General features: G+C 53.0%; 3 protein-coding genes across 11 annotated transcripts; 1 reads left to right on the top strand and 2 right to left on the bottom strand.

Moving 5' to 3' along the window:
• Positions 1-247: 247 nt before the first annotated feature.
• On the bottom strand, positions 248-2,805 carry NUDT22 (nudix hydrolase 22). Its single transcript, XM_019717877.2, has 6 exons — positions 2,765-2,805; positions 1,963-2,460; positions 1,529-1,627; positions 935-1,032; positions 704-797; positions 248-414 (listed from the first exon to the last, which is right to left on the bottom strand). The coding sequence occupies exons 2-6, from the start codon at positions 2,440-2,442 to the stop codon at positions 313-315; spliced, it is 873 nt and encodes a 290-aa protein (XP_019573436.2). The 5' UTR covers positions 2,443-2,460; positions 2,765-2,805; the 3' UTR covers positions 248-312.
• Positions 2,803-5,330, top strand: TRPT1 (tRNA phosphotransferase 1). 9 transcript variants are annotated; one of them, XM_074336552.2, is made up of 8 exons: positions 2,803-2,890; positions 3,254-3,336; positions 3,565-3,646; positions 4,179-4,366; positions 4,452-4,623; positions 4,829-4,885; positions 4,961-5,071; positions 5,208-5,330. In XM_074336552.2, exons 2-8 carry the CDS (start codon positions 3,262-3,264, stop codon positions 5,294-5,296), a joined length of 774 nt encoding a protein of 257 aa, XP_074192653.1. In that variant the 5' UTR covers positions 2,803-2,890; positions 3,254-3,261; the 3' UTR covers positions 5,297-5,330. The 9 variants fall into 9 exon arrangements, with proteins under 9 accessions (XP_074192653.1, XP_074192658.1, XP_074192652.1 ...); XM_074336551.2 differs by lacking the exon at positions 2,803-2,890 and adding an exon at positions 2,897-3,060; XM_074336550.2 differs by lacking the exon at positions 2,803-2,890 and adding an exon at positions 2,897-3,072 and having other exon boundaries at positions 4,197-4,366.
• Positions 5,281-23,231, bottom strand: FERMT3 (FERM domain containing kindlin 3). The gene is made up of 15 exons (XM_019717867.3): positions 22,278-23,231; positions 21,530-21,702; positions 18,364-18,597; positions 18,043-18,162; positions 17,777-17,945; positions 17,450-17,552; positions 8,416-8,523; positions 8,123-8,257; positions 7,994-8,043; positions 7,780-7,904; positions 7,471-7,577; positions 7,118-7,351; positions 6,646-6,770; positions 5,972-6,113; positions 5,281-5,840 (listed from the first exon to the last, which is right to left on the bottom strand). Exons 2-15 carry the CDS (start codon positions 21,687-21,689, stop codon positions 5,661-5,663), a joined length of 1,992 nt encoding a protein of 663 aa, XP_019573426.1. The 5' UTR covers positions 21,690-21,702; positions 22,278-23,231; the 3' UTR covers positions 5,281-5,660.
• Between the last annotated feature and the right edge of the window lie 164 nt (positions 23,232-23,395).

Here is a 23,395-nt window from a genome sequence, read left to right as displayed (position 1 = left end):
CCGTCGCTCTGTCCCGCGAACATGGCTGTTACACCGCTTTGCAGCGAGACACTTTTCACACAGCCACTTCCACCCCATAGTCGACCCGGACCCTCACCAGAGCCTGGCAAGGGGGCACGGCACTCATCCCAGCTTGCACAGGGGAAAACAGGCTGGCCTTTTTTCCCCAAGTCCTATGTCTCTCACCCACCCCGGGTTCTCCCAGCGGCCCCACTCTGTCTCACAGAAACAGCAGATGCCAGCCGTATCCAAGAATAAAGTCCTTTATTATCTCTCAAGCTGTGGTGATTGGGCTGGGGACCCTAGAGCGACTCAGGGAGGGCTTCCCAGGACCTGGTTGTAGAGGAAGATGGCGCCTTTGGCCGAGGGGCAGAGCTCGGCCCACATTTCGGTCTCCTGCAACCTCGGTATGCTCTGTGGGAAGACAGTGAGATCCAGACATCCAGCCCTCAGGTCTCTTGCAGGAGCTGTGCCCAGAGTTCCTGAGCCTCAGAGCCCTCTGCACTGCATGGTCCCTGGGGATACACGCTAAGGGGGCTGAGCAAGTCCTTGGCTTCCCCAACGAGGCCTTGTGGCTCCAGAGAAAAGCTCAGAGATTTGGGGGCCCTGTCTGACTCACCCCTCAGAGACAAACACGTATCACTAGGCCTCTGCAAGTCCCAACCTCAGCTCCTTTTCTAAGCAAGACTTTACCACCTCACACCTGTGTCTCCATAAAGATGATTCCTGTGGACTCATGGGCCTCAGGTCCTCCACTCATGTAGTATTTCCTCACCTGCTCAGAAGTCAGGCTGCATCTGGACAACAACATGAGAGTGGCTGGTGGGTGCCCAGCCCTCGGAGGGTCCTTGTGGAGCCCCATCTACCTCAGCCATCCCCCTCAACCACCCACCTACCCCAGGAACCAGGACCCTGTCCCTCAGAGCTCACTCACTGGACATAGAACTCAGCACTGGCACGGCCGGCACTGGTCTCATTGCGAGCAATGCCCAATAACAGCGGCTGGCTCAGGGTGAGCAGTGGCAGGTTCACCTGGGGCCAGAGATTCCACTGGTCAGTGCCCACTGCCCACATCTCCGCCCCTCTCAATGGAGAACAGAGCATGCATTACCCTTGTACATTATTTTACAGTTTGTAGCTCAAATGCCCAGAATCACAGGATGTCAGATCTTGGGCATGTTCATTTTACAGATGGGAAAATCAAAACCAGAGAGATTGAACAATTTGCCCAGAGACACCCAAAGGGAGTCAATAAATCGATTCCCAATTACTCCTCTTTTCAACAAACCTGGGGGGAATAGGCAAGACATTTATCATTGTTCCCATTGTAAAGAGGAAGAACCTGAAGCATCCAGAAATGAGAGCTAGAATTCCGTTCCAAGTGTGCCCAGCTGCAAAGCCAAGTTCTTCCCTCAATGCCACATGCCTGCAGACTCTCCCAGCAGCTCAAAATGCGGTTGTGGAATTCTGGCACGTTCTACCACCTCCCTCCCAGCCCACCACACTATCCTGGCCACCCCTCACTCACCTCATCACAGATCTCCCGGAGGACACTGGAGAAGAGCTCATGCACCACCAGCTCCCCAGGGAGGTCCTTGTGCAGGGGACTGTCACCAGGGCACAGGGCCTGTGAGAGGTCAGGCTCAGCCCCTGCTCCCCACCTATTCCCGCCCTGCCTTCCCTCCATACTTGCTGTCCCTGAGGGCCTGTTTGGGCACAGTGTAAGAGTGTTGGTGTTCCCCTGACCCAGGCCCTCTTTTTCCAGATGGACAAACAGATGTCTGGCTAGGTCCTCACCCCCATTCCCTAGCTTCCCACAGGTCCCGGGGCAGGGGGCAGTAGGAAGGCTGAAGAGCAGAGACTTTCAGAAAAATCCCAGGCCAAATCCTCCTTTGAGGGATGATGAAAACAAAGCTAAGCTGTCTTGGTCTTTGTGCCTTTGCGCCCAGCCTGGAATCTCACCTGAGGCTCAGGGTGCCCACCAGGCACATCCACCAGCCCAGGTGCTTCAGCCACCTGCCGAGAGCGGCGCAGGAAGACAAGGAAGTCATCTGCGGTGGCCAGTGCAGCGCCCACCCCCAGTGGGTCTGCCAGGTAAGCTTGCTTGTCACCCCAATCGGCGGCTCCCTGCTGTCGCAGCCAGGCAGCTGAGCTGGCCCAGTTGGTGCCCAGGAAGTCTCGGTAAGAAGTAAGGCCCAGGCGCAAGAGCAGCTGCGGCCCTGGTGAGCCAGTGGGCACTAGAGTGGCAGAATGCAGGCGGAACTTGGGGGCATCAAAGAGCCAGGGCTGGGCCTGTAGCCGGCTCTCCCAGACAGCAGCAATGGCCTTGTCCCCTTCTGGCAGTGGGCGACGGTCGTGGGCTGGGCTCAGCTCAGCCCGTACCTGCTCCTTGGGCAGCCCACCGGGGGGGCAATGCAGCAGCAGGTACACCTCAGGGTCCATGGTCTGGACAGGGCAGCTCTGGGGGAGGTCACAGCCAGGCCTGTCACGCTGGGGGACCCATAGCCACCCACAGACCTCCTGAGGATACCCCCAAGCCCTTCTGCACACCCGTGGACAGGTAAAGTGTCTTATCCAGCAAGAGTCATGGACTCCTGGGGCCAGACATCCCTGGGATTCCAGGGCACGCCAACCACCCAGAGGTTCTAGGTCCAGTTACCCCCTAAAGCCCATATCTCCCAAACCCAGGGGTCCTGCTTCCAACCCCGGACGCGCAGGGACCCCTACCAGGGTCCGGAAGCTCCAGCCTCCAGCTGTCACTTACCACCAATTCAGCCCTCAGACTCCGCCCATTTTATCAGAGCGGAAGTGCCCGCCCCTCCTTCCTAGGCTTCTCATTGGTCCCGGCCCTCAGGAGCCCGTGGTATTAGCTGCCTAACAGCAGGAATTGGTGAGCCTACCCGTTTGTCCTCCGCGTTCCTGCTAGGTCTGTCTTGGTCGACCCTGATCTTCCGCCCCGTTAACCTGGACGCCGGCCCCGCCTCCTCAGGCCCACCTCGCGGGACAGACCCGCGAGCCTGAAGCGCGGAGGCTCGGCTTTCCTGGGCTCCGTGGCTGACAGTATGACCTTGGGCAACTCTTGCTTGCTGGGCCTCAGTTTCCCTATCTGCACTAGGGAGTTGGGCTGGGAAGTGAATTTAATGAGCTTACTGTTCCCCTCCCAGCTCTCGTATCTTGAGGCTTGTGACATTCTGGGCAAGGTGGAGACATGGAAGGGTCCTTAACAGTCCCCACATGTCACTGCTCCCCACAGTTTTGGCTATGAACTCCTCTGGAGGAGGGAAGCAGGCAGGAGCGCGGCCCAGGGGTAGAAGGTCTCACAGACCCCAGGAACAGGTATACCCCACCCCATGGTGGGAGGGCAGGGGTAAGGGGACTCTGAGCCCTGGTTCCCTGGGAAATGCTGGTGAAGTGGGAGTGGGGGCTGATGGGTCATACTCTTCCCAGAGAGCACAGGGACTCCTCTCTCACTGGTCACCCCCTGCATCAGGTCACTCCGAGTTCAGGGTTAGTAGCAGGGCAGGATCACCGCGGGGACCAGGGGCCACCTCTGGGATCTTGCAGGATGGAGATGTGCGACTGTCCAAGGCTCTGTCCTACGCCCTGCGCCACGGGGCCCTGAAGCTGGGGCTTCCCATGGGGGCCGGTAAGTGAGGTTCTTGGAGGTTGGGGCGAGGAGGAGCTCAAGTGCAAAGAGCAGTGTGAGCCTTTCTGACTGCCCTCACCCTTGGCTCCTACCGCTCCCTATGGGCACTACTCAGAGGGCACATCCCTTCATGTACAGGGAAGACCGAGGCCCCTAACCCAATATCATGTCTGGGGCAAACTGGGAGAGGAGACTTTGTCTGAGCCAGGCTTAGTGATACTTCCAGCCCAGCGGCCCAATAGACACTTATCCCAAGAATGGGCACGGGGTGGGGGGTGTTGATGCAAATGAGGCTTACTGAGTGTCCACTTTGGCCGAGTACTTGCTAAAAAAGGTCATTTTATATTTGTGACCCTACACGAAGCATATCCTACTCTCATTGTCAGTTGAGGAAACTGAGGCCCAGAAAGGGGAGACTTTTTAAAGGTCACACAGATGAACCCTTGTGACCCACAAGCCCAGGCTCTGTTCCGGTTGCCTGTGGCTCGCCCTGCTAACTCTGGCTGAGGCCAGAGCAAATTAAGCTCCTCAGCACCCTGCCTGCCCACAGATGGCTTCGTGCCCCTGGGCACCCTCCTGCAGCTACCCCAGTTCCGCAGCTTCTCAGCTGAAGATGTGCAGCGTGTGGTGGACACCAGTGGGAAGCAGCGGTTCGCACTGAAGCCGGGCGACCCCAGCACTGGCCCTCTCATCAGGGCCAATCAGGGTCACTCCCTGCAGGTGGGGCTCAGGAGACAAATGGGAGAGCCAGGTGGGACCCTGCCTGTGAGGGAGGTCTCACAGCCCATTCCCCAACCCGTGCTAGGTACCTGATTTGGAGCTGATACCCCTGGAGACACAGGCCCTGCCTTTGATGCTTGTCCATGGCACATTTTGGCGGCACTGGCCCTCCATCCTGCTCAAGGGCCTGTCTTGCCAGGGAAGGACACACATCCACCTGGCTCCAGGACTGCCTGGGGACCCTGGTGTCATCAGTGGTCAGTTCTCCCCTCCAGCTATTCCCACCCACTCTGTCCTCCCGGGGTTCCCTCCAAGGGTCCTAGCCTCTATTGTTAAAGACCACCCCATACCATGCATGCAGCAGCACTCCCTTTTCCCCACTGAGCCCAGGATGCCAGCCTCTCCAGGTTTGATAACTGCAACCCCAGACGCCCCAGGCCCCAGCTCCAGTTGTCTCCACAGGCATGCGGCCAAATTGTGAAGTGGCCGTGTTCATCAACGGGCCCTTGGCCCTGGCAGGTGAGTCTGGACATAGCAGGGACTGCCCTAGGCCTGCAGAGAGGGCACAAGTCACATCTCTGGCTCTGTCTACAGATGGAATCCCCTTCTTCCGCTCTGCCAATGGGGTGATCCTGACTCCAGGGAATGCTGATGGCTTTCTGCTTCCCAAGTACTTCAAGGAGGCCCTGCAGCTACGCCCTACCCGTGAGAACCACCACTCCACCCCACCCCCATTCTTTGTGCCTGAAACCTGTGCCCTCTGCCCTTCACCTCTTTCCCAGCTCCCAATCCCAGTCTGACTTAGGTCTCCCTTTCTTTAATTAACTCATCTCTATCTCAGGAAAACCCCTCTCCTTGTCTGGTAATGAAGATACAGAGTGTCAGAGTGGCCCCAAGCACAGTTCCAGAGGAAGGATGATCCAACAATAAAATATTTATTTAAAAAAAAAGACAACAAAAACAAGACTCCAGTTTGAAATGATGAATCACCTTGTAGCTACAGCTGATCTTCCTCATATGGTCAGGGACTACAAGTAGGTCAGGGGTGTTGGTCTTGGCCAACCAGACAAGGGAAGGGCGGGCCCTGTAGAACTCAGGGCCCACCCTCCCCAGCCTGTAGGATGGCAGGGTTGGGCCCAGCCAGATCCCTGGTCTGCACAAAGCCAGTGTCAGTGGGTGAATGTGCCCGGGTTGGTGCATGTTTGGAGAGGGTGTGGGCAGTGAGTCCCAGTGGGTGTGGGCTTACGAGTGGCCATGGCAGGTAGTGAGCGGGATGGAGGCAGTAGGACAGGCCTCAGAAGGCCTCGTGGCCCCCTGTGAGCTGCAGGAAGAGGTCCTCATCCAGGTCCTCCCCATGAGACCGCTCCCGCGTTGACAGGAAAATGTAACCCCCGATGTACTCGTGCACAATGCGGCAACTGGCAGACACGCAGCTGAAAGCCACGTTGATATGCTCGTCAAACTCGATGGCCACCTGCAGGGCGGGCAGTCAGAGGGACTGGTGGGGGTGGGATAAGAGTGCAGCCCCTGTGCTGTCCTGGCTGGGCCTGGCCCTGGCCCTGGCCCTGGGCCCTGACCCTACCCCCACCCTCACTCTGGGCCCACCTGCCGGATGTCCCAGTTGACATTCCACTGGCGCATGTTGCTGAAGCGCCAGGTCTTGACCACGTCGCCCACGGCCAGGTCAATGCGGATGAGTCGGTTGTTGGCGATGCCCAGGATCTCATCTTTCCTGCTGCCCTTGAACCTGGTCCCCAGAGGGACAGAGTGTGAGCAAGGGCCCCACCCTGCGTGGCCCGGGAGCCCACCCAGACAGCCTGGTGTGGTGCTCAGGAGCAAGTTGTACAAGTAAGTTATTTAGGTTCTCTGGGCCTCAAGTCCCTCATCTGGAAAATGGGGCTTAACTGATATAATCATTATAATAGTGTTTAGCAGCATCAGGCAAATAGTCCATGCCTTTAAATAACAACTTTTGTTTTGGTACCATCTTCATCCATTGCCTCACTCATATCCTTGCAGGCTTAGAAAATGGGCAAGTGGGGGCACTCCCGGTCACAGTGGCCAATGTGGGCCCTGTCCTACAGACCAGCTAACCGAGGCCCAGATGGAGTGGTCCGTGGCAGAGAGCTGGGTCTCCTGCTTTCCTGGCCTGATCTCTCTCCCTGTTGTGTTTGTTGTGGGGGTGCAGGGAGGGGGGCACAGAAAACAAGAAGAGAGGCTTTAGGGTGCTGCCCACAGGCAGCAGATGAGGGCAGAACAGACCGGGGTGGCATTCATACCTGACCAAGACATAGGAGATACCAAAGTCGGGCAGAGACTGCCAGGCCTGGATGAAGCGCAGCTGGGCCTCAGACAGCGAGAGTTGGGCCACGTTCTGGTGGGCTTCCAGGATCCGTGGGGTGAGCTGTGGGATCACACTGGTGAGGGGCTGCCAAAGTCCCTGGGACCCGATGCCTGTCCCCATCAGGGAGACAGGATGCTAAGCCTGGGGCAGGGCCAGTGCCCACTGTGGGGCCACCAGAGTGCACCCTCTCACCAGTCAGCAACTATAAGCTGAGCCAGGCCCTGAGGTGGACATGGGCAGCTGGTCCTCAGAGGGAGGGGACCAGCACCCTCAGTCTCAGGGACATGGTGGGAGAAGAAACAAGTGAGCACACATGGCTTTCCAGAAGAAGGCTCTGTGGAGATCCAGGGGCCAAGGTTGACCAGGTAAATGCTATGGTCGTTCCTTCCACCCACTCTTTCTGGTACCTGTTTGGCCTTGAATTTTCGCTGGAAGCGGGGGGCAACAAGGCCATAGGGGTTGAGGCCCTCAGGGGAGGCATCAGGGCCCTGGGCGTGGTTGGCCGAGCCCCCACCGCCTGTCCGCTGCAGGCTGAGGAAGGCCAGAATGGCCTGCACCTCGCTGGCGTAGCTGCTGTCCGCCATGGTGCGGCCCTTGGAGGCCAGCCGGCAGCCGGCCATCCAGTGGGCATACTGCTGCTCCTGTGGTGGGAGGACCGGCGAGGGTGGTGAGGGGCTAGCCAAGCTCTGATTCAGCCCCTGCCCCTGCCCCCGCCCCCACTCCAGCCTCAGCCCGGCCCGGGCCCCTGCCCAGCCCTTACATCCTGGCACCGCAGGTAGATCTCACTCATGCCCTCAGGGGAGGGCACCAGGAGTTTGATGCAGAATTTCTGGCCTGAGACGTTGACATCAGGGACCACCTCACAGCCTGGAGGGAGAAGGCGTGGGCTAGAAGGCTACAGAGGGGGAGGCTGCCTGAGAAGCCCCTGGGTAAATGACAGCCCTGCACAGCTGGCTCAGGACACAGGGCATCTTCCCTGGCCCCCAGGACAAAACTGAGGTGAGACCATCACCTGAGCAACCCACAGCCCTGCCCTTGACCCTGTTCTGCCGGGGCCACCCTCACTCACCCTTGAGGTTGAGCTGCTGAATGGGGTCACCAGGGGCCTCATCCTGGCTCTTGTAGTAGGACAGTGTGGTCTCCTTGAACACCACCCAGTGCTGGCGGTACCCCTTCAGGGTCAGCTTCCGGGGCCTGAGGGTGAGGCGGGAGGTGGTGACAGGCCACATTTCCCTCCTCTGCTCCCTCTCCACACTGGCCCCTACCGCATGGCCCAAACTTACCGGAAGATCCGGAGATGGTCCTTGAGTTCTGGGATGGCGGTGAGACTGTCCTGGGGAGGAGAGGAGTCAGATGGGGGCCCGGGCCCTGTGCTGGGCCTGACCGCCCCCCTGACTGGACCCCCTCCTCACCAGCACGTCCGTGGGTGCTGACCCCTCCAGCTTCACCTCCAGGTTGCTTAAGGCTGCATCCAGGTCATCCAGCCCTGGGTCTGTGCCGGCTGGTTCACCCACCTCCCCGCTCTGGGACAGCTTGTTGATGTGGTACTGGGTGGGGTACATGGGAGGGCTCAGCGGGCAGTCCATTGATCCCGCCATGCCCTGAGCAGGGCTTCCCCAGCGATGGGCCCCACTCTGGCAGAGCCTTTCTGCCCCAGGACTGGCCTGCAGCCCAGCCCCCCGGGTCCCCCAGGCCTGTCTGGCACCTGCAGGGCTGCAAACACCATCATCTCCTCCTCAGTGCAGTCAATCTCCTCCAGCAGCAGGTCCCACCGAGCCTGCTCGTACAGCTGCGTCAGCCGCACTGGGTCTGTCTGGAGCGGGGGGGGGGGGGGGAAGAATGGGTTGGTCAGGTGCCACCCGTCCTGAGCACCCCATGTGCCCAGCTCCTGCGAGCCTCAGCCCTCGGCCCTGTCCTTCATACTGTGGCAAGACCGTTTAGTGGCCCCACATGGGCAGAAGACGCCAATCCCAGCCTACAGCCTGCTAACCCCATCTGTCCAGGGAAGTGGCACCTTTTTCTCTCTAAGCCTTTGTGTACAGATATTGACTATGTCTATTGTGCACACCACATGCTGCTGAGGGCAAAAGGAGGACTGAGTAACCAATCTACAAATAAGTAAAGTGATTCGAGTGCAATCAAAGCTATTAAGGAAATAGCTGCTGTGGGGCAACTCACTCAGGCCCTCAGGCAAAGACACCACAAGTTTGATGGTGATGGCAGAGAATGGAACTGGGCTGCAGGGGGCTGCTCTACATGAGGCAGCATTCAGGGAAGGCTTCCCTGAGGAGGTGGCATGCTGTGTTGAGACCTGAAGGACGACAATGGACCACTAAAGGGAAGAGTGACAGGAAGAACATTCCAGAGAGTCTGAATAGGGAGTGCAAATCTCAAAGGGGGATCCTAGTTACCCACAGAAGACCAAGCCTATGCTCCCTCTGAAACCCACTAAAATTGATAGCAAGGCATAAAAAAAGTAAACCCGAAAGGACAAGGAAGAGGGAAGGGACTAGAGCAGGTGAGAGGTGCCAAATACATTTTGGAAGATGGAAAGCAAAAACGTGAATGGGAATGGAGTTGCAGGGAGAGAGAATTGAGATCTCACACTGTTCTCTCTCTCTTGTTCTCTGGTAAAAGCACTAATGAGTTTTGAAAATAAGCAGAAAACATGGGGATTATCCACGTTTAAGGAATGCTAGTAGCATGAACTACAGAGAGCAAGACCAACTGGATAAAGGCATCCAGTTCACATGCGAACCCCTAGACAGGCTCCGGTCTGGGATCCCTCGGCTGAGAGGGGAGGTTGGGCTGAAATGAGGACTGTAGAAAGTCTATAAAAGAAGCAGGTGCTTCCCTACTCCCTGTAACCAAATGACAGCCAGTTAGCTCCTGGCAGAAGCCAGAGATTTACTGAGATGCTGAGCTGGAGTTACCTCCACATTTGGTACTCTAGGCACAGCTGGATGTGTGAGGGGGTGCAAGATGCTGAGAACAGATGAATTAAGAGAAGGCATTCTGAGACACCCCAGCTTTTCTTCACTTGCCACCCAAGACATTGTCAGTGAGCCTTCTATGCCCAGTCAGGAGATCAGAAGTTTCACTGCTGAGAAACTGATGAACCAAAGAGAAATCCCCTCAAGAGAGGGACATCCCTGCCCTAGCACCCCAGGAGGCCCCCAAAATGCTAAGCCCAATTCATCCACTCAAGGTTTTCAATTGGCTTTTCAGAGCCTTACTTGTAAATACAAAAGGTTAGTCAAGGATTACCCACGTTTAAGGAATGCTACTAGCATGAACTACAGAGAGCAAGACCAAAAAAAAGAGCTTGGAGGAAATAAAGACAATGTAGGGAGCAGAAGAAAACTTCCAACACGAGTCAAAATCCTTATAAAGACAAAATACTGCGCTCATAAAATGAGAACAGGATGCTATTTTAAAAAGAAATAATTGTAAAGTTAAAGATATAGTAATTAAGACTGTGACATTGGCAACAAGAAACAAATTGACCAATGGAACCAAAGAGAGTCAGAGGTAGACACACACCTGACTTAGGACCAAGGTGATCCTGCAGTCACCGGGGAAACAATGCTCTTTTTAGTAAATGACACTGGGTCAATTGGATACCCATGTGTCAAAAAAAATTATATGTGTCCCTACCTCACACCACATACAAATATGAATTCCAGATGGGCTGCAGATCCAAATGTGAAAATGGAAACAATAAGGACTTTTGAGAAAAATAGGACTACATCTTTGTGATTTGGGAATAAAAAAGATTTCTTAAACGGGACACAAAAGATGTTAATCATAAAAGAAGAAATATAAATCGCATTGTATTAAAATTAGTAGCTTCTGCTTATCAAAATAAACCACTAAAAGAATGAAAAAGCAAAGCACAGAGTGGGAAAATATATTCACAATATATTTATCTGACAAAGTACTCATATGCCAAAATAAAGGACTCCTCCAAAGCAGTATGAAAAAGACAAGCAAGTTAATATAAAAATTGGTGAAAAACTTGAACAGAAACTTGACAAAAAGGATATCCAAATGGCTAATCACCATATGAAAAAAGACTCGATTAGTCATCAGGGAAATGTAAATTAATGCCAAATAAAAAGTATGTCAGTGGTTGTCTGGGGCTGGGTGTGGGAGGAGAAATGACTGCAAATGGGCACTAGGGAGCTTTCTGGGGTGATGGAAATGTTCTAAAACTGGACTGTGGTAATGATTGCACAACTGTATACTTTTACTAAAAATAACCAAACTGCTCACAATGGGTTTTTTATATTAGGTTGGTGCAAAAGTAATTGCTGTTTTTGCAATTATTTTTAACCTTTTAAACAGCAATTACTTTTGCACCAACCTAATATAGTATGTAAATTATATCTCAGTAAAGCTGTTTGAAAAAACAAATTAAAAAAAAAAACATATAAGATACATTTACACACCTACCAGAATGGCTACCTTGGAAGAGATAGGAAATATCAAGTGTGGTGAAGCTGTGGAACAACCGAAACTCTCATACACTGCTGATGGGGTGTCAATTGGAACAACTACTTTGAAAAGCTGTTTAACAGTTATTTACTACAGGCCCTAGTGTCTGTCCTAGAACCCAGCAATTCCACCTCTGTGTATATACCCTACAGAAATGTGTACCTATGTTCACCAAAAGACATATACTGAAATGTTCATAGCATCTCTGTTCATGATAGCCCCATTCTGGAAATAACACAATGCTCATCAATGGAAATTAATTGTGGTGTATTGACAGAACAGAATGTTACACAACACTGAGAAAGAATAAACTACAACTATATGCCGCATGGGTGAATCATACAAACATAATGCTGAGTGAAAGAAGCCAGACACAAAAGAGTATAGACTGTGTGATTTCATTTATGTAGATTTCAAACGCAGGGAAAACTCATCTATAGTGTTAGAGGTAACATTAGTGGTTGCCGCTGTGGGAGATAGTGCATGGTAGGGGGTTATTACGGGGGCTTCAGGGGGCTGGTAAAGTGCTATAAGCTTTAAAAAGGAACACTCATAAAATAAGAGTTCTTAGAACTTAGAAATGAAGCTGTAGAAATTAATAATTGTATAGTTCATTTGGAAGATAAATCAAGGAACTCTCCAGAAAGTAGAACAGAAAGAGAATGAACTTAAAAACATGAAAGAAAAGATGAATGTCTAATTTGTTTCTTTGAAGAATCAATCTAGAAGGTTTAATATCTACTAAGTTCCAGAAAAAGGAAAAGCAACAGAAAAATGGAGGGGAGGAAATTAATCAAGAAATTATAAAGGGCATTTTTCCAGAACTGGAGGACCCAGGTTCTAATTTGAAAGGGCTCAGCAAGTGTGCAGGCCAATCAATGAAGAAGGATCCATACTATTGAGAGATTTAGAACACCAAGAGATAAGGGGGGGAGATTTTTAAAGTTTCTTGTCCCTGCCCCCTACCTCCAAGAACAAATAAAAGTGTGTGTCACATATGGAAGGACTGGAAATAAAAATGGCATCAGACTTTTCAACAGCAACATTGGAAACTAGAAGACAGTGGGAAGGTGGCTTCAAAAATTTTCAGGAAAATGATTCCAAACTAGAATTCTATACCTAGCCAAACTATAATGTGGATAAGGGTAGAATAGTGACTTTTTCAGACATGCAGGTATGAAACAAAGTCTCACATACCCTTTTAAGGGAAGCTGTTGAAGTATATACTCCATCGAAATGAGGGAGTCAGTCAAGAAAGAGGAACACAAGTGATCCAGGACCAAGAGGTCCCATATAGGAATTCCCAGGAAGTAGTGAAGGGAAGTCTAAGGACAACAGTTGTGCCGTGGGTGTAGAGTGCCACCATTCTGTGGTCCCGAAAAGGAAATCACACTGACTGATGTCCTAAAGTCATTAACCGTTTTGAAAGGAGTGGCTCAGTTGCTGTGTTGGAGGAGCTTGGCTATGGAACACCCCACTTCCTCACTGTGAAAACCCCCAATGGCAAGCCACAGCCACATCAAGAGTGTCCAGATAGCCTTTTGGGGTCTCTCTTCTAATTGTATAGAGACAATTAATAGAAAAAGAAGTTAATAAAAATATAGCAATTATGAGCTATAAGAAAAACTTGACCAAGAAAGGAAATACCACTACTCTGTGGCTTAGCTAAGAATACTATTTATATGTGTTACTATTTACAGCCATAATGACGTTGTTTTCACCAAAAACTATCGCACAATTCAATTGGAAAGGTACAAAGAAATGTTTGTATTGTGTGTGGGGGTGGGGGAGGAGGGTGTAAGACAGCTAAATCTTCATCTTTCATACAAAGTCAATAGATAATGAGTGAAATAAAAACACAAGGAACAGAAATATATAAGGATGTGATACAGACGTAAATACTAGAATAAAAAGCTACAGAGTTAAAATCTACAGTCTCTAGGGATCCAAGATCTGGGATAAGGAGAGGAGCAGCAGGGAACTGCTTTGTTGTTGTTATAAACCTGCGAGGACTATTTAACTCTTTAAGCCATCGTATATTACTTTGACAAAAAATAAAATTTAAGAAACAAATAAGAACAAAGAGCAAATGGCTTTTAGATACTGGAAAACAAGCCACACAGAACACAGAAGGGAAACACGATGACCCCTACGATGGCCCTGGCTGACTGTCTGAAGAGAACTTCCAGGCTGTGGCTCAGGGCAGAGGACCCCAAACAGAGCCCAGCATATCCCTTGAGCAGAGATGTAGTTGAGAATTTGGGGAGTCCAAGGCAGCTAGAGTTCACAGGACAAAGTACTGGAGAGGAAATGGCTGCACAGAGAGGAAGCTCTGGAGATCAGCAGAGGGCTCCTCTTGAGTCTTTAGCTGGGTACTCATCAGTGTGTGTGCGTGTGTGCGTGTGTGTGTGTGTGTGTGTGCGTGTGTAATGAAACTACCCAAGGCAGGTGGAAGAAAACTCTGGAACGGAGCAGGGGGAACATTTGCCAGACCTCACATAGGGTGGAAATAGTTCACACCCCCCACCAGGTTAGAGAAACCTCATCATACATGGCTCATCAGATACAGTACTCGGAAGGCTATTCCCTTAGTAAGGGAGTAGATTAGCCCTAGATTAAAGGATGCTTTTGTCCTGTCTAATTAATGTTCAAGTCTTGGAAGGATCAAACTGCTCTGAAGTGTCTTCACTTCATCCCCAAACAAGGTTTACAAATAATTAAAAGACTACCAAAAAAAAAAAAAAAAAATCAGCACCCAAGAACATACAATTTGTAATGTCTGGCATCAAATAAAAAATAACCAGGCATGAAAACAAGCAGAAAACTACAAGTCATAATGAGGAGATAAATAGTCAGTAGAAATAGATCGAGAAATGACATGGATCATAGAATTAGTAGATAAAAACTCTAAAAGTTATTATAACTATATCCTGTATGTTCAAGAAAGTAGAGAAAAGCAGGTATACACTAAGGAGAGATATGGAAAATATTGAAAAAAATCAAAATTTAACTTCTAGATGTGGGATTAACAGCAGATTGGACATGGCAGAGAAAAGATTAGTAAACTTAAAAATATAGAACTATCTGGAATGAAACAAAGAAAAATAAGACGGAAAACAATAAACGGCTAACTGAATGGCACCAGTGAGCTGCGGGATGATTTTTAGTAGTCTAATACTCATGTAATTGACATGCCATAAAAGGAGGGCAGCGGAAAAAAAACCCTGAAAAAATAATAGCCAGAAAACTTCCAAATTTAATGAAAACAGCTCAATGAACCCCAAGCATGAGAAACCTGAAGTGAACCAAGGCACATGATAATCAAATTGTTTACAACCAGTGATAAAAGGAAAATCGTAAAAGCAGTCACAAAATGAGACACATTACATACAGGTGAACGAAGAATGACAGCAGACCCAAAGTTGGAAGCAAACAACAAGACTGTGAAGTTAAGGTACGTAAACAAACAAACAAAAAAAAACCTGTTGACAGAGAACTCTACACCAAATAAAAACATCTTTCAGAATTACAGGCAAAATAATGACTCATACAGACACTCAAAAGCTGAAAGAATTCATCACCAGAAATGTTAAAAAAGTCCTTCAGGCAGACAGAAAAGGATATCAGCTGGAACTCTGGATCTATACACAGGAACAAAGAGCACAGGGAATGGCGAGTGTGTGGGAATGTATAGGAGAGTTTTTTTTTATGTTTTCAGTGTCTTAACAGGACACTTGACGGATGGAACTGTTCTGTATCTTGACTTGCAGTGTCAACATCCTGGTTGGGATTCTGGTCAGGAAAATGCATAAAGGATACCCAGGTCTCTAGGACCTCGGTGTGGTAATTCGTTTTTCGTTTGTTTGTTTTTTCTCTTTCTGTGTTAATTCTCACAACTGTCTGTGAATCTATAGTTATTTCAAAACAAAAAGTCTAATAGAAAATAACTGACTGGTTAAAGCAGAAATAACAATGGCAACTCCACAAGTTTACTCCTAGGTATTTACCTGAGAGAAATGAAAAAATATGTCCATGAATATTCATAGCAGCATTATTCATAATAATCAACACATGTCTAAAACCAAATGTCTGTTAACTGATATAAATGAAATACAGCCTATCTATACAATGGAATATTAGCCACAAAAAGGAAGGAAGCAGTGAATGCTACAACATGAACAAACCTTGAAAACATGATGCTATGTGAACTAAGCCAATCACAAAAAGCCACATATTGTATGATTCCATTCACATGAAATGTTCAGAATAGGCAAAGCTATAGAGACAGAAAGGAGATTAGTAGTTGTCTGGGGCTGAGGGGAGTGGGAGATAAATGGGGAGTGACTGCTAATGGATCTGAGATTTCTTTTTGGGGTGAAAAAAAATTCTAAAATTGATTGGGGTGATGGTTGCACAACTCTGTGAACATACTAAAAACCACTGAGTTGTACACTTCAAATGGGCAAATTATATGTCATAGAAATTATTTCTCAATGCAGCGTCATCATAATAATAACAGCAACAAGAAGTATGACAATGTATTGTGGCCTTTCACATATGGAGAAGTGAAACGTGCAATAACAAGAGGGGAATGCAAGTTCCCTGATGTTCTTAGACTCTACGTGAAGCGGTATAACATTACTGGACGGTAACAGAATATGTGTGCTATAACCCCCAAAACGACGACTTGAAAACAACGGCATAGCTAATAGGCTAATATAAAGGAGATAAAATGGAATCCTGACTACTCAATCCAAAAGAAGGCAGAAAAGACAAGAGAAGGGAACAAGAAAGTCTCCAGAAGAGGAAGGGGATGTGGAAGGAATGGAAAGGAGGTGGGTGTGGGTGGAAAGGAGTGGGCAGGATGCAGAGAAGTGTTCAGGGTTAGATCAGGCTGGGCCTCAGAGAATGGCACCTGCGGCCACAGGCAGCCACAGAAGCCTTTTAAGCAGGAGTGACATGACCTAATGTGTGCTTGCAAATGTTCATTCCAGAGCTGTGTGGAGGTGGGGGAGTCCCAGAGAGGAGACAGTTTCAGTAAGAGGGGCTGCAGTAACCTTCTCGAACGAGAGAGGTTGATGTTTGGACAGAGAAGAGTGGGTGGCTTGGGATTTTAGTTCGAGGGAGGCTCAACAGGACACAATGAGGGATGGGGTGGGCGGGAAAGGGATGGACCTAGACAGCTGTAAGTCTGGGACTTTGCAATGAACCCATCAGTGTTGGGAGGAGGCGCTGGGCAGCCTGGGAACCCAGAATCCCGCTGCTGGCAGAAGCCTGAGGTGTTTATTAGATACCTGAGAAGAGACAGTTGGACATGCGAGTCTAGAGCTCAGGGGAGAGATGTCTGGGCTGGAGATTATAAACTTGGGAGCTACAAAGAGCACGGAGATGATATCTAAATCCACCAGACGAGATTTCTGGGAGAGAGGGTGAGAAGGAGGAGGCTGGCATGGAGCCCTGGGGCTTGCCAATGCCGGAGGCCTGGAGACAGGAGAGAGCGCCGAGGAGCCTGCAGGGCAGCTGGAGACGCTGGGGGGGGGGGGTCATAAGCAGCTGGGTAAGAAGTGAGCAGGAAGTGAGCCGGGGACAGATAGCATGGAGGGCACGGTCACCTGAGCAGGTGTACTTCCTCATGGGGATGGGACAGAAGACACCAGGAGAGATTTAGCTCAGGAGAGAGGAGTCAGGGAGCACCCAGGAAAGGATGGGAAAGAGGAGGCTGGAATTTGGGGAGAAAGGACAGTAGACCCCAAGTGTTCTGTAGACAATGGCGGCAGTTAGAAGTTTTGCAGTGAAGGGGGGCAGAGGGAGTGCACGTGGGGTTCTGGCGGACTTTCAGAGGGATGCATGGAACGTGTTGGTTGCTAGTGGGGATAGTAGGTTGGGAGGAGAGATGCACACTGGCGCCTGCCTGTGAAGTCTTGTCCCTTGCCCACCCTACTCCCTGCAGGTCCCAGTGCCACCCCCTCCGGGAAGCCTTCCTTGAGCCCAGGTGCTGGGTATTGCCCACCTGAGCAGGCTTCCCACAGGCACTCACCACTGTCTACACTGAACTGTGGTCATTATCTCCCTGACACCCTTGGCATCAGCCTGAGCCCAGCACTGTTGGTGGAATTAATAAACGGATGTGGACAGAGACACAGATCCCCACAAGTCCCTAACATTCCCCGAGCCCGGATCCCTGACCCTAGGTCCCCATGTCCCGTTGACCCAGACCCCCAGCTCGCCCTGACCCCGCCCACCTTGGGATCCAGGTCGAAGAAGCTGTAGTACTTGAAGCGCAGCCAGAGCGTGTCGCCAGCCTTGATGCCCTGCTGCATGAGGCATCGCGACGAGTCCAGCCACCTGGGCCACAGCACAGGCAGGGGTCAGGGCTGAGCAAGGTCTAGCGCTGGGGAGGGGTGGGGCTGGGCAGGGCGCCTGGGGGCAAGCACACACACATAGGAAAGGCCTGGACACAGGAGGCCTAGATTGGGGGTGAGCAGGACACAGGATGGCAAGAGCCCTGGGGGTGGGGGCCCACACACAAGGGGCTGTGGCCCTGGGCGCAGACCCGGCAGGCATTGTACCTGCTGTGGAGCTGGGTCTTGTCCATGAGGGAGCTGGGCCGAGGCAGGCGCTGGAGCAGGAGGGGGTCCGGTGGTGGCTGTGGCCGGCTCAGCATGTGGTAGCAGGCCTCCGTCTGGGCGCTGTCTGAGAAGTGGGCCGGCATCCCCCGGAACAACGCAGGTGCCACGCCTGGAGTGCAGGTCAGGGTCAACCAGGCCTGGCCCCCAGCCCCCGGCTTCATGGGCCCGGCCCCTGTGCCCAGCCCCCGGTGGCCGCCTGTACTCACCGCCAGCCAGGACGACCTTCGTCATGTCATACACCTCCTCCTCTGGCTCCTTCTCCTTCTTCTTCTTCTCCTTCTTCTCAGGAGCCCGGAGCAGAGACAGCTCCTCAGGGTGCCGGATACCTGAGAGGAGCTGGGCCTCAGTGGGGGCCAGATCTTGCCCTGTGACCTCCTGCCCCACCCATGAGTGCTTTGGGGCAGGTCACAGCCCTGCAGGCAGGATGGGGAAGAGGGTAGCAAGGACAACATGACAATAGCCGGGCCTGTAAACCCAGGGGATCAGGCCCCTTGCAGCGGGCAGAGTGGGGATATCTGGGGACTCACTAAGGAGGCGGCAGATGGCAGCCACAGCCTGGAAGAGAGGCTGGGAGAAGTTGGCTCGGAGACGCAGGGCGCGGCGATTAGGCAGCCTCAGGATGACCGGCCGGTGCTGGGGCCCGAAGAAGAGGCGGGCGTCGGCCAGGATACCGTACTTATCCAGCGTCCAGTGGGTCTGCAACAGCCATTGTCTTTTCTGTTCCCACCAAATGGCATGGTCTGACCAGTCCTGCTTGCGTTCTGCGGGGCCATGGAAAAGGGGGTGGGTGCACATCAGCTTTCGAGGGCCCTGCCCCCAACGCTGAGCACAAGCCTAGGATTCAGAGGCCTGCGGTGACTTCCCCTCCCCTGCCCAAGCCAAGGGCAGGGCCAGGCTGGGTTGGCTTGGGGTCTAGGACCACGGTCATGGCAGAATGGCTCTTTGCTGGCTAACCCTGATCATCCTTCTGGCTCAGTTCATACATCACTTCCTAGGGAGCCCCCAACCCAGAGTTCAGGTGCCCCAATCTTCGTGTCCCCACCTCATGCACTCCAGCCCATCGGGCCCCCCCATACAGCCCCTCCTGTGTCCTCCCACCATTTCTGGCCTTTCCTTGGCATTCGGAGAGCTCGGGACAAAAGGCTACGGCAGGGCCTGGGGTTGTGCCTGGCGGACAGCAGCAGGCACTCTGTAAATATTTAGTGGTTTCTAGTTTTGTAACCTTGGCCAAGCCCTTAACCTCTCTGTGCCTTAGTTTTCTAATTCGTGAGATGTGACCAGTAATGACTCTGGCCCCATGAACACTGATGACGTCTGCGACGTCGTAAGTGACAGGGTCTGTGACACACTCATGCCGGCACAGTAACACGCGAGTGAACATTCAGTTAGAAGTGTGAATACTTCACTTGTCACGCAGCTTGTGATGGGTGACGCATGGTGTGCTTTCCTGCTCCCTTTAGGAGCATGAACTGGTACAAGGTGAGCACAGAGACCCCGAATCAGCATAGCCCTCCAGAGTGTGCAAAGCTCTTCCTTGCGAGGGGCCCAATTCCCCGTCTCCTGACACCTTCCCAACATCACCAGTGCTGCTAGTGAAGAAAACCTCCACCTGGATCTGTCGGCCCCCTTGGGGGCATTTGAGCCCTAAGCCCCACCCCTCACACTCTGTACTTGGCTTTCTGGCACCCACACCCCTCTCCCCTTGACCCGTCACTCCTGTTTTGTTCTCCTTGGCCCCTCTCCTGGCCTGCCCCTGGCCTGTCCTGGTTCAGTCTGGGACCCTCTTCTTCCTCCTCTGCCATGGCTTCCTCCTGGGGGGGTCACACCCAGTCTATGGCTTCATCTTCCTGTGGCCTGAACCTGCAAGCCACTGGCCAACGGGCACGTCCACTGGCTTTCGTCTTTCCAGAAACCTTGTTCACAGGCCATGTGCCTGGCTCTTGGACTGTAAATGCAATGACTCCTAGTCCCAGCCAAGACGTTCATCTTACCCTCGGTCTGTCCAGCATGGACAGGAACGCCCCTGGCAAATTTGTGCCGTATCTGGGTGCTGGTGACAAAGATTCTCTTCTCAAATCAGGGTGTCATGCCTTTCACGTTTAGCCACCACGTTTAATTGAGGTCAATCCCACCTCCAAAACCCTCCCTCCTGTCTATCCTCATTGCTGACCCACTGTAGGAGGCCGTGTCTCCCTGTCTCCAGCCCACCATCTCTCAAGGGGCCTGCCTAATGTAAGCCCTTGCCTGACAGTCTCCCTGAGGTGCCCTCCACCTCCAGGGGAGTCCAAAGTCCTTACGACGGCCTCCCTAGCCTCATTTCTTGTCACGCTCCAGCCGTTCCCCCACCTGGCCTAGCGGCTCCAGTTCAGAACACACCCTGCCCCAACTTCATCCCTTACTCCTTCCTGCTGTGGCCCTGTCTCAAGACTCATTAACTGGCTTGTTGTGGGAAGTGTCCCCTTCCCAGGCTAGGGGTGACCGTCTTCTGGCTCCAGGCCCCCACAGGGGCCCCTGTGCTGTACCAGTACTCAGCCCTGCGCCGGCAGCAGAAAGGCTGGTCTCCCCTGCCCAGCTGTGCTCCAGGAAGCCAGGGGCTGCATGGGCCCAACTCAGCTGAGCCCCCGGAGGCATCTGATGCACTAAGGAATGAGCTCGGGTGAGAGGGGTGGGGACAATGTCCCCATCGCAGGGGACACGTGCTGAAGGGACTTGTCCTGGAGAGCGTTGCAGTAAGTGGAGGAGTGGAGTATGACTCCCTGTGTAGGCCATTTGCATTGCTGTGCCCTGTGGCCAACGAGGTCTTCACCTGCTCTGCCCTGGCTCAGCCAGGCCCTGCCGGAGTCTTGGTCTGACGCGCAGTCTCCTGACGGATCCTCTGTTCCCCACTTCTGCTTTCACAGCCTCCTTGGGCCCTGCCTTCTGAATGGTCCCCTCACAACTGCGGCCTTTTGGTCAGGCTGCCGTGGGGCACCGGCCTGTCCACAGCCCCTGATCTCCTTCCCAGGAGGCACGTGGTGGGTTGGCTGGGTCTCAGGAAGCCCATCTACCCCCATCTGCAGGCCACCCAGGCTCCTGGCTGGGATTCTCATGGGCCTGCCTTCCGGCTCTGGCTATCAGGGTGTGCCTACTGCCTTGCCAGGAAGGGGCAGCCCGCACTCCCAGCAGGGAAAGGCTATGAGAAGCCCCCATGTCACTGGCCCTACTGCTCTCAATGGCTGATACCACAGGCTCCTCTGCTGTAACTTCCTGTGGGGGCAGGGCCTTCCCACCCAGGCTGGGCCTGTCACCAGCCTGCTGAGGGCTTCCGCCTGGGGGAGGAGGTATGGAAGTAGAACCCCAGTTCCCTAGAACCTGCTCTGATCACCCCTCAGATCCCTGGAACATGACCTATTCCTCAGCCTAGGCAGGGCCCCTCCGGCCCCTAGAAGTGAGTAAATGGAGGACTGTGGCCAGGCCTGCTCTTTGGGGACTTCGCAGAAGCAGCTGGAGTGGGAGGAAGGGAGGGAAGACAGTGGGAGGGAGGGGAAGTTGGGGAAATGTCTTTTTTGGGACCGAATGATTAAGCTGGTGCCTTAGTCACTGTGACACTGTTATCGAGCGCTGTGCAGCCGGGGTGGCCCGGAAGTGCCAAGGGACTCCAGTTGTAGCCACCCCGCACTGTTGAGAGCAGCAGTAGGGCCCAGGGGCACTCACTGATCTCCTCCACGATCTTTAGGAGCACCCCGCCGATGTGTGACTCCCCCGTGACCCGGAGGGTGACCGACTCAGCTTCAGGATTCTCCTCTCCCACGAAAACCCGCAGCTCCCAGGACGAGTCAATGTAGTCCCCGGTGGCCGTCTTCATGCCCGCCATGGCTGTGGCGGCTCTACAGCGGGGGTGGGGAGGAAGCAAAGTGAACAGGGTGCTGGGCCTGCTAGGCTCTCCATGGTCAGGTAAAAGAGGCCCCATGGGGCCCTGATGGGTGGGAGAGCAGAGCAAGCCAGCAGGCCAGTGTGCCACAGAAGCCCAAGCAAGACACCGGGTGCTGAGCTGTTCCAGGCAAACCTCAGGCCCTCTCACCATAGCGGGGGGGTTAAGGGGAAAGGACCCTCAGAGACCATGTTGATCAACCCACTCCCATCTTACAGAGGGGAGCACTGACGCCCAGTAAGCATGAGAAGGGGCTTGCTGAAGATCATCCAGCTTGATGGCAGAGCTGAGCACAACCCGTCTGCTTTCCAGCCCACAGCTCACCCCAAGCCCACGCTGGCAGCTTCCTACTCTGGAAATGGTGGTGAACGTAGGTCAGAAAATATGAATTCCAGTTCTGGCCTGAAGCTGAGACCCAAACATCCCAGAGCAGCTGAGGCCTCTCTAGGGCACTGGCAAGACCAGGCTGCTGCATGGGTCAGGGCATGGGCAGAGCGCAGGAGGGCGAGGAAGAGAAGGGCCCCAGCTTACCTTGCCTGCAAGGCGTTGGGGCTGCAGGTGGGGGGTTGGAGTGTCAGCCACTCCTGGCTTCAGCCTGAACACCTGCAGACCACTGAGTGCTTCCTTCTCCCTGCTTTCTCTTTGGCGCTTCCTTCAGAAAGGAGCTTGTCTCAAGCAGGGTGCAGGGCTGTTCAGCCCCTCCCCAGGGCGGGCTGGTGGTTTTGGGTGCAGGAAACACACTGCCAGCCACTGCTGAGGACTCCAGCGTGGCCCCGCCTTGGTTCCCAGTGAGCACAGAAAGCAAGGGAGGAGCGGGGCTGGTGGACCTAACACCACAAAAAGGGTGTCCTCATTTGGAGGGTAGCTTGGTTCAAATTAGAGAAGCTAAATTGTGTTCAGGGCTAGGTAGGAAGCCATATCCCATCTCCAACCTGTCATGAGGTGGGCACCTTTGGGCCATGAAATATCACTGGGCTGCCAAGGAGTCATGGAGTTGAAAGGCTTGGATCCAGGTTATTTAGGACTCGGCAGGTCAAGCAAGCTCAAGACCAGATGTCCCTTACCACCACAAAGTAGAAACCAGAAGGCCCCGAGAGAAAACTTCTCGTCTTTCCTGCCCCCAATAAGGGCCTCTACTTCCAAAGTTGTCAACCTTAGAGCTGCCTGGGAAACGGAATGAAACCACCTCCCTGCCCTGCCCCTCCAGGTAGTACTTCAAACCTGCCACCTCCACTGTCCCACCTGCAACGTGCTCCCCCCCACCCCCACTCCCACCCCCAGTATGCTAGGCTCACTCAGTCAAGTCCCTGCTCAAACGTGACCTGAGACGGTCTCTGGTAGCCCAATCTTTTCCCGTCCATCCCTGCATCGGGATGTAAGCTTTGGGAAAGCCAGGGCTTGCGCTCGCTCCTGGTTCCCAGCAGGAACTTGGCCTTCCAGAAACTCAGTTTGGGGCTGGAGGAAACTGAGCCTGAAGAGACAGTAGTACCAGAATCCCTGTGGTGAGCAGGCTTTCTGAACTGTGCCACCCAGGCGGGGGAGGGGGCCTGCGGGGATTGGGGTGGGGGGGGAGTTTATGCAAAGTCAAGGCAGCAGGAAGTGCCGCCAGCTGCTGGCCTCAGCAGCTTGCTAGCCCAGAAAGCTACACT

This window comes from Rhinolophus sinicus, chromosome 14 (genome assembly GCF_057876585.1).
Source record: "Rhinolophus sinicus isolate RSI-liver-muscle chromosome 14, RSI-T2T, whole genome shotgun sequence".
NCBI lineage: Eukaryota > Metazoa > Chordata > Mammalia > Chiroptera > Rhinolophidae > Rhinolophus > Rhinolophus sinicus.
The sequence above is the reverse complement of the archived record's forward strand: the minus strand, read 5'-3'. Positions and strand labels throughout refer to the sequence as shown.